Source organism: Neopsephotus bourkii, unplaced genomic scaffold (genome assembly GCF_033783945.1).
Source record: "Neopsephotus bourkii isolate Nb327-2 ecotype Australia unplaced genomic scaffold, CSIRO-AGI_Nbou_v1 NB_908, whole genome shotgun sequence".
NCBI classification, from domain to species: domain Eukaryota; kingdom Metazoa; phylum Chordata; class Aves; order Psittaciformes; family Psittacidae; genus Neopsephotus; species Neopsephotus bourkii.
The window spans coordinates 931133-945715 of NW_026901402.1; the positions used below are offsets into that span (position 1 = coordinate 931133).

Below are 14583 nucleotides of genomic sequence, written 5' to 3' on the forward strand. Positions count from 1 at the left end.
TTACAACAGCTTGGAGCATGGTAACCCTATTTTATGAAAAAATGACTACAGAGTTCAGAAAACAAAGAGAAAAACATGGAAAGCTTTAGGCATTCCCAGTGGCAGCCCATTAACAACTCGGGAAGAGATGTACACTTTCAAAATGTTCAAATACAAATACTACTGTTTACATGTGTGATGCAGTGCCACACGTATGATCCTTATAAGCTATAATGAAACAATGGAGGGAGTTTGTTACAGAGGCTCACAATGGAAATATGGTCTTTGATGCGGGTAGGTCCTGAACCCCCTGACAGACTCGGTTGCTAGGAGCATCACTCTGAACAGATACCAACTACCAGACTTCAACTTCAGGGTAAAACTACTGTACTGGTCAAACTGAGGTGTGATGGACTTAGTCCACTACATTCTGCTAATGGAGAGGTAAAATACAAAATGTATTTTATCTAAACTGGGAAAAAAATTCTGTATTACTCACACATTCAGGTCACTGGTAGAAGAAACCACAGTAATCTAATAACGACCAGCACACATACTGTATTAATAACGTTCCCTTAACTATATAATAAGGGTCTCCCAGCTGTCCACACATTTCTTTCTGAAACCACTGTGACCAGAAGAACAGTGAGACCAGTGGGAATGGTCTAGGGGCAAGTAACCAGAACAGCTTAAGTTCTTGCTGCATGTGAATCATAGAATTAAATGCTGGCTCGGGTTGGAAACATTATCTAGTTTCAACTCCCCTGCCATAGGCAGGGACACCTTCCACTAGACCAGGTTGCTCAAAGTTTCATCCAAACTGGCCTTGAACACTGCCAGGGATGGAGCGACCACAACTTTCAAGCTATTATCTACTAGAGGCAGCCCTTGCTCCATTCAGATGTCTTTGATTTTTACATTTTAGATTCAGTTTTGCAGCAGATAAGGACTATTTAGAAGTGTGGCACTGAGCTTTACAATTGCTATTCATAATGCTGAGTTCAGAACAAGTGTTCTCAATACATCAGAAAGGGAAAGCAGGGAGCAGAAAATAGCATCCCCTACAGAGTGCTCAAAATGCTAACCTGCAGATCTGTGTTTTGTAGCATCAACTACTGGCACAGAGGTAGACAAGGACAAAGCCTGCCAAAAATTATTTTGTATCTTCATTTGTAAAACACTGCTTTGACAGTACACTCAACATTAATTTTCCTTTGGAAGGAGAGAGAATACACCCATTCTCTCCCTGATTTAATAACATTCCTTCTGGCTTCTCTGCATGCTCCCTGACAAAACGTTATGTGCTATGAAATGAGGGAATAATTCTCCTGATGTATATAAATACAAGCAATCTATTTATATGGTTTTTGAGACTAGATATCGGGACCTTTATCTTGGCATTTTCAAAGCCTTTTAGTTTGATTAATAATTTGGAGCACATATAAAGGTCTCTGGCAGTTTGCCAGTTCAAGCAAGTACGTACATTTCTTTTGATTAATTTAAAAAAATCAGTTATGTGACTCAGACTGAAGTTCAAATTAGAGAAACAAATTTCACCTGGCTCATTTTAATGAGGAGTCCCTTTTCACTGAATGTTAATATGGCAGGATTCGGACAATTTTAGCAGGTGCACGAGTACAAGCATCTGACATGAGTTCAGTCTTACAGTGCATAGCCACAGCTTATGTTGTCTACTAGAGAGTTTAACTTTGATTGGATTAACTGTTTATTCAAATGGCAACATCTTTTAAAAAGACTATCCATATCAAACTTAATGTATCAGATATTTAACAGGTAAGAAATTATCACTGTATCTAGTGTGAGGCATCCCTGCCCACAGCAGCGTGGTTGGAACTAGGTGGTGTCCATTCCAACCCCAACCATTCTATGATTCTGTATTACAGCACAAACAAGTATAGGAAAACAGCGGATCCCACCTCCTTCCCCCACATCCCACCTTAAAAGGGTACTGGGCAGACATCTATTTAACTTTTACTAATAATTTAATAATACTTAGAGAATCAAAATGGATCATCTCTGTGGTCTGGGATCAAAGAAATGCTATCCAATAGGGCTTGGTATTTAAAAGAAGTCTTCTTTTTATTATTTTTAAGAAGATTTTTTTTATTATTATTTTATTAAAAGAAGTCTTCTTTTTTATTATTTATTTATATCTTGCTATCTTAAATGAAACAAGCAGAACACACATAGAAGTAATCATCATCGTGTTTATGTATAGCTAAGAATAACAGAGGAAAAGCTACAGGAACTGCTGCACTGCATTAAATGAGATCTACAGAAAACATCACCACCACTAAAATCTTCAGGGAAGTAAATGAGAACTTATGTACAGCAGACAGGCATGGGATGACCTACTTCTCAGTTGCAAACTGGCTTAAAACCTGATAGAGCAGATTAAGGAACAATTTTATAAATCTGCTGCAACTTCACATATTACTGACATCTACAGATTGGACTGGATTACAGATGCTGTAATTTGTTACAGCAACACCACAAATGTTTCTCAAGACAACAAGTTCTATGGCTACAGAATGAGCAGCAGCTGTCATTCATGTTGATCATATTTCTTAGCAGCTCAGTAACTTCTAAGGTTTTAGATGTATCATTTCTGTACATCTGTTGTCAGGTGGCCTGCATCACCTCAGAGGAGCCAAGGCAAAGACAATTAAGTTTTTGTAACTGTAAAACAAAAAAAAATTAAGAATTTGCAAATAAATGCTAAAATGTTTAAAGGATTTTGGGAGCATGCCTGCTATTTTAAATCCATCCTCATTTCTTCACATCTGCCATTACTGTAGGAACGGTCTGGATCACAAAGCCAAACTTCTGAATTTTAAAGTACTGCACCTTTCTCAACAATCTGAAGCCTGGCTAATGAACAGAGGAGAAACCTGTCAATAGGCTGGTCAACGTTAGACTTTGCACTTTGTTCCCACCAAATCTTTTGAGCAACCCAGCTCAGGTACTGCAACATCTCAAAACCACGTAAAATTCTAGTTCTGGATTCATTCTACATATTCACCATTCAAGTGAGGCACTAAAGTTGACACTTGGTACTGAAGTTATAATGCAAATCACCTTCTTTAGGTGCCTTCTTTAATTACTACTGTTTGAGGCTGAAAGATCTTGGGAAAGATCAAGATTCTTGTTTCTGCTCCCAAAACAGCATTAAACAAAGCAATGTTCTAAACCACAATGCTACATATATATAAAAAAGAAAAAAAAAAACCAACAAAACTGCAAAGGGAATAAAACAAGCAAGCACCCTACCCACTGGCCTGGAAGCAAATGCTTTTTGCTTTGTTTCCTATGGTCCCACATCTCTTGTTTTTGTGAAAGTAGAATACACTGTCTCAGCTTTACAAGGATAGGTAGAATGTGTTTTCTCTCCAAATACTCTACGACCTAGTGGTAAGGGTGTTCTCTTGGTATGTTTATTTAATTTGTCTCTTTAAGTTCTGGATGCATTCCAGTCACTACATAATTTGTGAACAGCCTTACCGCTGAACTGAACTGTAGTCCTGACACTTCTCACATTTTGAGCTTCTCTAAGAGTTGGAAAAAAGCACTTTATTGCCTCAAGTTAAAGACAAAAAACTTGGGCTAGAGAAAGATCAGTATCTCCCACAACAGGTACTTCCAAGGAGTCACTGGTTAGACATTGAGGAAATTAAGGGTGGAGGTTCAACTTTAAGGGATATTAAGAAAGGTAAAGGCTTCTATATCTCATCCTAGCTTAAGTGTCCCATGAATCGCAGGACTGTTAAGAAGCTTCAGAAGAAACAAACTGCAGAATATTTACAAATCAAAGATTCTTCTGGAAATTGCTATTTTAAACACATTTAAAATGTAGTAAAATATATTTAAGATGAATTATGCTTTACTATTTTGGGTTGTATAGGAATTATTTTGCCTTTAAAGAGAGCTCACCACACAGACTGATGAACAAGAGAAACTACCACCAGTGTTTCCCTGTAAATACACATCATGCTGTCCATCACCATCCTCTTCAAGCTATAGGCTTTCACAGAACAATATAATGAATTTTCACCAAAGAAAAATTGCTCAGTTTGAAGTTGTGTCATCAGTATAAATTACATATGAATACGGTATTACAGTCACAAATAATCCACTGTTCATGGCAAAATTATTTATTTTATACACAAAGGCACATCAGCAAAAGCATTTTAAAAATAGGCATATAAAATAAAGAGCTTACTTTGACCACATAATTGAACCTCCTGATGTCCTGAATTGCACTTGAAAAGTCTAAGCGATTAAAAGCTTCTCCCAAAGTGCAGTAGCCATGTCTCTGAGAGGAAGAATAAACACACTTTAAACAGAGAGAAAGATAAAATTGAAGAAAATACTGTATAAAGCACTCTTCTATGCAACTAATGCTTATGTATACCATGTTCCCTGGAAATACAATGGATCTAGACTAAAGATTTATTTAGTTTCTTGTAGAACAAATGAAACCAGATATGCTGTTTGGTACTAACAGGCATGTAGGCATTATTACTCAACAGCAAGGCCTTTAAATTCACACTAATCATGCAATCTCTAACCACTGCTATTTGAGTGCCCTGGAACTCTACTATTGCATGGGCACACACTGTCACTCTCTTCACAGCTATCACATTCCCCATTTGCCTCAGCACAAGGGAGAGTTGTTTGTACAACAGCCTGAGCTTAGAACTGTAAGCATTAACTGGCTGAGTTTATGCTCATATTTGAGGGTAAGAACACAGCTACTTGCTTCTGGGGCTGGTAAAAAAAAATAAAAACTGGTCTCAACATCCAGAATTTATTTTCTGTGTGCTAAAACTTTAGGCACAATTTGTCTTAGGTACCAAGAGCAATTGCATTTTCTTTTGATACTTCTGCACAGATGACTTAAGGTGAAAATGGAGTTTTAGAGGCTTGAGTTGAGGAACTACTTTGGTGGTAGTAGCAGCCTAAAATGACATGGGGTCACATAAGCCAAGTATAGTTAGAGCTACAAAGCCACATGGGTGACTTGAAGTGAATAGAAAGAGGCTAGAAAAAAAACTACAATTGCTGATAAGAGATACTTGCAGGGCAGTGCGCTAGTATGGCTCATCAGCACAGGGGAGGAGAGGGATAAATAATTATTTGAACTTTATTCCTACACAGACTTCCTCGGTAAATTATGTGATGAAAAGATAGCAGTACAACTTAAGCCAATGAAATCCAGCAACAGGAGACAGTTAACTACCCACTGCAGAGTGGTACTAATTGCTGCCTATTGGTTAATGACTGAATTCATGATTGCACTGCTTGCTGATCCAAGTTGATACACCCAAGACCAAAGCATGCTGCATACTTACAACATGCACAACTTGGCTGGCTAGCAGCAGGAATTAGAACTTACAGAAAACAAAAGTAATGTTGAAATTTAAATATCTGTGCCTGTTCTCTGGCTGAACAGTTTGGCTTAAACACGGTAACATGAAGTACATTTCCTTGAACAGCAGGAAGCAGATTTCTATGAAACTTTAGCTCTACCTTTCTCAACGTAGCTTTATGACAAAATGACTCAAAGAGCATCTCCTATTTCATTTCAGGGGTATACCCAAGCTTCCTTTGATTTTCTTTACTTTCAGTGCTCTCGCATGGCATGTTTCACACGTTTCTTATCAAGACCTTCTTACTCTTGTCATTTTGCCCTAAAATTCAGTATCCATTTTGAAAAACAACTTTCCTAGTTGTGAAACAGCCATTTCAAAGTCAAGAAAGATTATAACCTGTAAGGAAAATTTCAGTCCCTCTAAATTAGTTTCAGATAAGCTTGAATTGTTGCTTTGAATTTCTTTTGTTCAAGTATGCTCATTCCTTGCTACCTTTCATTCTGATACTTAACTTCTAACTTTTTACTCTAAGCTCTTGGATTCATACAAATACTTGGAAGGGATTCATGATTAATTGTAACCATCCCTATTTTGTTGACTGAGAAGCACAAAGACTGTCGGAATTGACCCACTGCATGTAGGACTTACCTCCCTGGTGCTTTCTTTATGAACATAGATCCACTTTTCACGATAAAAACCTAAAATAGAAATATAAGCAGTTTTAGGCTTCATCTTTAGAAAGAAGTTGAACAAAACAGACCATGCTCAATAAAATGGTTCATAAGACAAGAGTGAAGGTAAAACAGCTTTAACGCAGGAAGTTTATAAAGGCTGAAGAGAATGACAACAAATTTTCAGAAGTTACATACTTCAAAGAATTAAGTAATTTTATAAATCAGAGTTGGCACAGAATTGGCAGATGTAACACAACTTCTGTCAACTGTGTACCAACAACAGTCAATTTCTCCTACAAAATGCCTCATCTTTTTTAACCTAACAGGCTCCTTAGCACTTAACACAGTAAAGTACAGAAATAGACAACTTTTTTGTCCCTGACTACTCTACCCTTCTGATCTGTTTTCTTCTGTAAAGGTGCCTGCTCTGTACTCACTTGGTTGAACTAGTTGCAGAATACTGCAGGGAAGTCAATTATACAAGACTAATAAAGGCAACTAGGCAGACCTCCACCTTGCAGAACTCTAGCATGGCACCAAATGAAAGCATGCTCTTAAATATAAGCCACTTGAATCTTTTGAAACACCTTAAGCTCAGACAATCCTGGGGAAGCTTGCAGCTTTCTGCAAGACCATCTCTGTTACAATTTGGGAATATACAAATAATGGAGATAATTTTTCTTCCAGAAATTCAATACTGATGAAGTCTTTACCAAGAGCTGTAGGTATTACTACAAAACGCATTTATTTATTAACTGATTCTGAAGTTGCATCACTAATTATAAAGCTGCTTTTGTAAGAAGCTCCCAAAAGCATCCAGAATAATTTAATCTAAAACTAGTCCACAAAACAGTGGTTAGTATCAGAAGACATTTATTATTCAGGAATTACTATTCTTAAATGAATTACCTTTGGGAAAAAAAACAGACAAAAAAACAAACAAAAAAAACCCACACACAACAGACGATCAATGCCATAGTTCAATTAACTTACCACTTCTGACACCCGAACTTGTTCCCAATACAGAAGTAAACATAGAAGGCTACTCTATAGATGAATATAAGTTAATGGCTATTATACAGTTTTGCTGAACCTACAGAAGTCTCCTAAAATAAATGAAAAACCAGCCTTACATTGTGTGTTATTCGTACAATGATCTTTTTTCCTTTTCTTGGCTGCAAACTCACAATCTTCAGTACTGTATATTGCTTCATCCTCATCATCAGTTACGATGCTGAAATAAACACATCTAATTAAAACAGCAGTGATTACATATTTAAGATGCAAATGGCTCATAATTCTCTGCATTAAAGTCTGCCAGCTGGAATAAAAGTTATATTTTTAATGGTGATGTCCTACTTGGTGGTCAATAGCAACACGTATCTTAAGAGAAGCTGTCTTCCTACTTGGTGGTCTATAGGAACACATATCTTAAGAGAAGCTGTCTTCTTTTCTTCCCAGTGGGGTTGAATTTTGTGTCAAAATTATTAAATACACAACAGTATCTTCCTAATGAGTACCTTAACAAGTCATTGCAGACATTTAGGAAGGACTGCTAAGGAGACAGTACTAAGTGGATAATTGCCTGTCTGCGAAGGTCTGGTGTACAAAAATTCATTATGTGAAAGGCACCAAGCCTTGAAAAACTGTGCACACAGGTAAAAGTCAACACAGAATTATTGCACATCCTTGCACAGGCAGAAAGCCAGCAAAGACAGACATCTCTCTTACTACTGTCAACCTGGGGGCAAAGAAAGTCTTTCTTTTAACAAATGCCTAAATCACAACACTGTATGTAATGTAGATGTCAGACTCTTACTCATGCCACTGACAGGTAACTATGAAACCTAACACTGAGGACTATACTGAATAATTATATAGATAGTGTATATATACACACACACAAACACACAAAGAAACTATTAAAAAGGTTTCACTGGATAAACTACCCTTTCCAAAATCCATATATACTTAAAAGCTGTCTGTGCTACATAAAGTCTGCAGTTTCACAAAGTTCTGCTTTCCATTTTTTCAGATAATTAGAAGGACCAGCAATATAGATAAGAATGGGTGCTCATTTTTCTAGCACTGAGAAGAAAGATATTTCCTATGAAGGTCCCTCTTGCACAGATAACCAATATAACTAAGGATATGAAGTAGTGAAGTTTGAGGTACTGTAGGACTATTGCATTTCGCCATTATTATTCCTTGATCAGAAGGTTATATACAAAACTCCTCCCATTCATTACTATTTTTTTAACCTGAATTTGTCAGATGAATCTACTTATCAATGTTAGTTAGAACTTCAAATTTCACACAGCTAAACACTAAAACTGAAGGACATCAGTTCATTCTGAAATAACTTGTATTTGGGCATTAAGTGGCAAAAAAATCAAATTCTATTAGCCTGTGCTACTAGCTTTACAATTAAAATTTTAAGGCTTGAACCATCTGCTAAAGAGGATGACTAAACAACACTGTAAAAAAGCCTTGGTTTTCTTCATTGCTCTAATCAGTAAATGCTATCAACTCAAAAATACACAAGTTAAGAAGATTCAGAAATAGAAAATTGGTTTTGTCTTCAGTTTAAACCCTTGGAAAGAAGCTAACATACCTCTGCATCCAGACAGACCTCAACACAAAGTGAGGGCCTTAGCTCATGTCCTACCATTTTTAAAGCAGAGGATAATGACTCAAAGACTTCATTATTCTATGCAACACTGACAAACATTGTATCCGGTCAAACAGCAAAAGTTTGAAGGAACCGGCAACTGACAAAAGCTGTCTATCAACACTGACAAGTTACTTTGATTACACAACAGTCCAATTCATTAGGATTTTTCCAAAGCTATCACAAATTAATTCTCTTTTAAAGCTCACTAAAATGATTAATTTTATTATGTTTTTGCATATTGACTGAATCACCATGTTATGTGATAAGTTACTGCCGAATCTGAGAAGTTGTGCAGAATCAGAAATAGAGCCCAAAGCCCAAATAGTTTTATCATCCTAACAACAGAAAAGAGTGGAGAGCTATGGCCTGATCTTCTGCAATACAATTCAGGGAGAACAGAAACACCCATGCACACTGACAGAGTGCAATGGGGAGAGTGGGGGAGGCAGCACTCCTGAAAGCCTGCATTACAAGAGGAAGGTTGCTCTGGCAGGATTCCTTCTTTTGTTCCCAGAGAGGAAAGGAAGTGTCCCTAGAAAGCAAATCAGACCAGTAACATTCCTGAAGTGACTTAAAGCTCCTCTCCCCACCCCCAATAATATCCACTTCCTCAAGCATCAAATAAAAAAGGCAGTTTAAGGACAGTCAATTAATAGAAGGAATTTCAAGGATGAAGAGGGCTATTTTAAACACCTCTGCTGACATTCAAATTCACCTGTGACATTCCTGGAATTCTTCATGTCACTTTAAAGATGAATTTAACTGTTCCCTCTGAGGATCTGCTCACACAAGGCCTTCCTTCATGTTCTGTCCCACCTTACGTGAAGAGTCTTTCCCTACTTATCTGTAACCATCATCATTCTTCTCAACTAATTTTGAGTCTCTTACCATGAAAAGAAGGGTGCCATAGGCATCAGAAGAACGGGACAGAAATACAGATACATCCCCAGAATCTGTTAGCTTTCCTTTCAGAAACCTTGAAAGCTGCTTGATAAGTAACATAGCTGCTCCACCACTTCCAAAAGCAACCCCTTAACACCAAGCTAAGCTACAAGAAACCGAATCAAGTGCTGCACCTGCCATATGGTATAACAGAAGCCTTAATTTAATGTTTTTACCATAATACCACACATGACATCCGAGCGCACCTGGAAAGATTTTTATACATCTTTAATACTGCCAATTCACAGCTATTCTCACTTTCTTGTCTTGAAAATGCACTTAAGAAATTACTCTAAAGCTTACAAAAGCAAAGTCCCTGGTGTCCTTAGGACTACAGTAGCCTACATAAGGCATCCAAGACCTCTGGCTTTTTCAAAAAAGTAATTTCATAGCAGTATTTAACCTCTTGGTATGACACTTAAAATGCTGGAAAACTATACAGGGCTATCTGACCTTCCAATTGTTACGAGTTATTGCTGCTTTTCTCAGCAAAGGAATGCTCTCAAGTCATGCAATTACCTACAGGAGCACACTGAGTGTTTTAGAAGAGACTGAAAGCCATTTACAGCTTGACCCATAGAAAATCCTGAGCTGCACCAAGTAACCTTACAAAATATTTGTTAAATGCCAAAATTATCTAAAACTGGATTCAAATTTAAGGACTTATTTCCAGTGCCAAAACCGCTTTTGTGAACACTGTGTCTCACAGAACTGGACAACAGACACCAGGCTTAAATTACCACCCTGCCAGTCCAAGTAGCTCATATGAGCCCAACACACAAAAAGAGGACTATCACCATCATGAAAATCTAGTCATAGATTTTTGTAGAACCAAAATAGTATGGTTCTTGCCTTCTTTTACCTTAAAAGAAAGTGTAACACTGCTTTACTCCTAAGTTGCAGGCTACTGAGAACTATTTATATATAATTCTGTAAAGCAGTGCTGTTCTCTCTCCCCCACCAAGCTTAAAGGACTCAGTGCCATGGCACTGGAAATAAATATGTGTGCTAGAATTTATAGGTACAAATTGCAGGTAGTCATACCCATAGAACTTAAGTGAGCACTGCCTCAACCACATTTTCAGCTCCTGCATACCTTGAATGCAAGGCACTCTCCACTTGTTACATACCATTAATTATCCAAACAAGAACTGCAGAACTGAGGGTCCCCTTTTTCCGACCTCAATTTCCATAAATTGAACTAATTTAAAGTGCAAATATTGCAGCATTATTTCAAATTATTTGAATTGCCCCTGCACAAGTGATTGTTTGTTCAAGCATTGTTATCACTGGATCCACGCCCTTTTTAATTAATTCATGAAATGGATTCATCACATCACTGGATAACTAAGATAACAGGGTAAAAATTTCTATTTTAAAAGAAACATTTTTCAAGCAAGTTATTTACATCTTGAAGGTTAGTCTGTGAATCTGTTGGTGATACAACCTTCTTAATTTCTGAAGAGAAAGTATTTGTGATGGATAAAAGAAAGTCTGGCAAGTAACTAACTAGCTATATTTTCTCTCACAAGAGACAACAGAAGTAAAAGTAAAGAGTGTTTCAGCCAACAACATATCTTGAGTTTATTTCTTTTTAAAGGAAAACAGCCATAACTGCTTCCTAGAATGAAATACACAAGCACTACCTTTAGCAATGATCCTACAGAATATTTTGATGAAAAATATTATTTATTAATTGGTTAGGACAGCCAGACTAGCTTACACCATGATCCCTCTGCACAGGGCTGTTTAGGAAGAGACAAGTAAGTATTTATGTATTGTTTATTATGTTTCTTTCACAAGGAAGGAAGAATTTTATCAAGCCTCATTCTTACTCAGTGCTACATCATGTTAACAGATACCCTAAACTGAGCTGTCTATCCAATATACACAGATAACTGTTTCCAAATAGCTTAAAATGGTATACAGAACAAGCCAGCAAGACACAGTACACTCAATACAGAGCCCCACACATAGGACAGAAGAAACCCATGCCTAGATATACGCTGGCTATAGACTGGATAGGAAGCAGTTTTGCAGAAAAGGAGCCAAGGGTCTTGTGTATAACAAGCTGAACACAAGTCAGCAGTGTGCCCTTGTGTTGTAAAAGGCCAACTGCACCCTAGCTCGAGTTAACAAAAGTGTACCCTGCAGACTGAAAGAAGGAATCACCCTCCTTCATCTGACATGAGAAACTTCATCTGGAGTACTGTGCCTAGTTTGTGGCTCAAGGATACAATAAATCATTGTCATACTGGAATAAGTCAAGTGGGGAGTTATCAAGGTGATTGAGTACTGGAGCACATGACACACGAGGGTAAGAACAGAGCTTGTTCAATGTTGAGGTGGTGGTGAAGAGGAAATCTGATCACTGTCAATATCTAACATAAGGGTATGAATAAGATAGGGCTAGACATTAAGGTTAGAGGACGTGGGCAGTAATAAGCCAAGTGGTAATGGACACAGTGCGTGGTAAGAAATTATTTTGAGATTGGGGCGTGGGGACAGCACAATAACAAACAAACAAACAAAAAATCACAGTGAAGGTAATGGAACTTAGAACAGGAATCCAGAGGGATTTCCAGTTTTTGAAATGCATGAAGATCAACAGGGAAAGGCCTTATACAATCCAACCTTAACTGGTGCGCCTTTGTGCTTAGACCAGATGATAGCCCGATGGCCTTTCCACCCTAAAGGGTTCTATAATATTGTGCAAATAAACATTAATTGCTGTTTAGCAGCAAAGGTTAACTTATAGATCCAAAGTTCAAGTCACAGATATGAAGTTCAACTTGTAGTCATAGATACGAAGTTCAAGTGGTAGCGAAATTACTCCCAGTTCAAATTCTGTAGTCTCAGTTCGGATGATATACATTTTTAACTGAATAGACATAAGCAGCATAAAATTTAAAACAGGGCTAAAGACAATGGTGTGGTTTGGCTTCACTAAGTAAGCAGTGGGTAAGATGAAGATGAGGAACTGCTACAGATGAGGGCATCTGCTGCACACTAGGTTGGTCCCAGAGTCTGAAATTCTGGCAAATTAGCAAACTAGACTAAGAAACTCAAATCATGAAAGCTTCCCCACCCCCACCCCCCGAGTCCCTTCAAACTAATGTACCTACTTCAGTCCTGAACTCTAATGTTCATCTTCCCTCCCCCCCAAAAAGGAGTTAATTTAAAACTGTTTCTAGCAAGTTCTTTCAAGTCTAGGGGGGGATAATCTAGAATTCTTGCTTGAAGAAGCAATAAAAATACCTCATTTTGATCTCTGAAAACATATAAATGTATTTATTTATTATCAGAAGAGCAAAGGTGTTAATGTTACCCATAAAGACACTGATCACTTACATCAAATTGCAAAACAAATATTAATTGAAGCAACCTACAAGACTTACTTAGTAACTGCAAATGGCTATGAAAGCTAAATTAGATTTCCGTTCATTTGCCAACTATATTATTAAAGATATACGAAAGAGGAAAGAAAATGTTTTTTTTTTCAGGTGTATTTAAGGCCACTTTTGTGTCAGAGGCTTACTAAACACTCATCTAGACAATAGTTTTTTGTATCCAGAGTGGCTAGACTGTATAGAAAAAGCCGAAGTAAGATCGACAAAGAAAAAAAAAAGCATTAACAATAGCTCAAGAAAAGATTCATAATTCTTCACTGCTTGATAACCCTCTTGAAGTTTATAACACAAATTTAGAACACAGGTGTACAACTACAGCAAGTCCTAGTCTGCCAGTAACTTGCTATGAATCAGATCAGTTACTGTATCATTTACTGGACTAACAAAACACTGAAAGTTCCCTCTCCTCACTGTGAGCACATTACACTGGAGTTTAAGACCAAGAATGCTACCTTGAGAGTTACTTCTTCATGGAGAAATCAAGTAGAAGTTTGTTGGGACAGAGCTACTTACAATCACAAAAACACACCACTCTGTGGGCATCTGCCACAAGTGTTACATTATTTAAGTAGTATCTTTCTCACCTGTTCTACATCAGCATACACAGTCATATCTTGTGTTAAGAGAATTACCTTAAAATTACGATTACTGTGTATTTTGGACTGCTTTAAACAAACAGTCCTAATCCAACACCCAGTCAACAGAAAGTCTTCATTCATTTCCAGGTAGCATTTCAATATGCCTGTTGCACTTGCAATTTGTAAGTATCACTTAGCTTTAAGTAATACTTGACAGGGTTTATTTTATTTTTTTGTTTGTTTTTTTTAAGGACATACAATATAAGACAGGATCCATCTGCCTAAAATAAGCAACTTACAAAGCAGCTACAAGAGGCAGACAATCTCCATAGGGGCCTCCTGTCTGTCTAACTAAACAAAACACATGGCTGCATTTGTATATGTCTAGCATATGCAGATGATATCATCTACCACAAACATTTGCAGCCTGAAATTAAGTCAATCTTTGTCTTCCCACCTGCTATTAACTCATGCAGAATATTATTTTTTTTAAGAAAAAAACCCCCACAAACTTACACAGTGTGACTGATATCCTTCAACTGATTATTCCCATCCTCAAGTGCAGGACTGAAGGGTTCACATCGTTTCCATCCGTCTTCTGTTTTAATCCATCTCCATCCAGGGGATCTCCAGTCTTGCCCCAGAAATGGCATGGTTTCTGTAGAAACAGCAAGATTATTTGTGTATTGTATTGTGTATGCAATTATACAGAAACTGTAAAACTTCTGTGGATGTTTTAATTTTCTCTTTAACCATATATAAAAAAATTACCTTGAGGAAAGAAAGTTCTCTGTACAATCATAAAATGGTTTGGCTTGGGAGGGCCCTTAAGATCATCTAGTCCCACCCCCTGCTGTCATGGGTGGAGACACCTTCCACTAGGCCAGAGTGGTCATAACCCCATCAAACCTGGCCTTGAACACTTCCAGGGGC

At 37.5% G+C, this 14583-nt stretch overlaps 1 protein-coding gene across 3 annotated transcripts in view; it reads right to left on the reverse strand.

Moving 5' to 3' along the window:
• The window catches only part of FBXO25 (F-box protein 25), a 28096-nt gene extending 13746 nt beyond the window's left edge, over positions 1-14350 (reverse strand). The window contains exons 1-4 of one of the 3 annotated variants that reach the window (XM_061357623.1): positions 14167-14350; positions 7180-7280; positions 6021-6070; positions 4220-4312 (exon numbers count right to left, since the gene is read on the reverse strand). In XM_061357623.1, the coding sequence (XP_061213607.1) occupies positions 4220-4312; positions 6021-6070; positions 7180-7280; positions 14167-14303 (381 nt within the window). In that variant the 5' untranslated portion in view covers positions 14304-14350. Of the gene's footprint in view, positions 1-4219; positions 4313-6020; positions 6071-7179; positions 7421-14166 lie in introns of those variants that run through there. The other 2 variants (XM_061357624.1, XM_061357621.1) reach the window with 2 other exon arrangements.
• Positions 14351-14583: the final 233 nt, after the last annotated feature.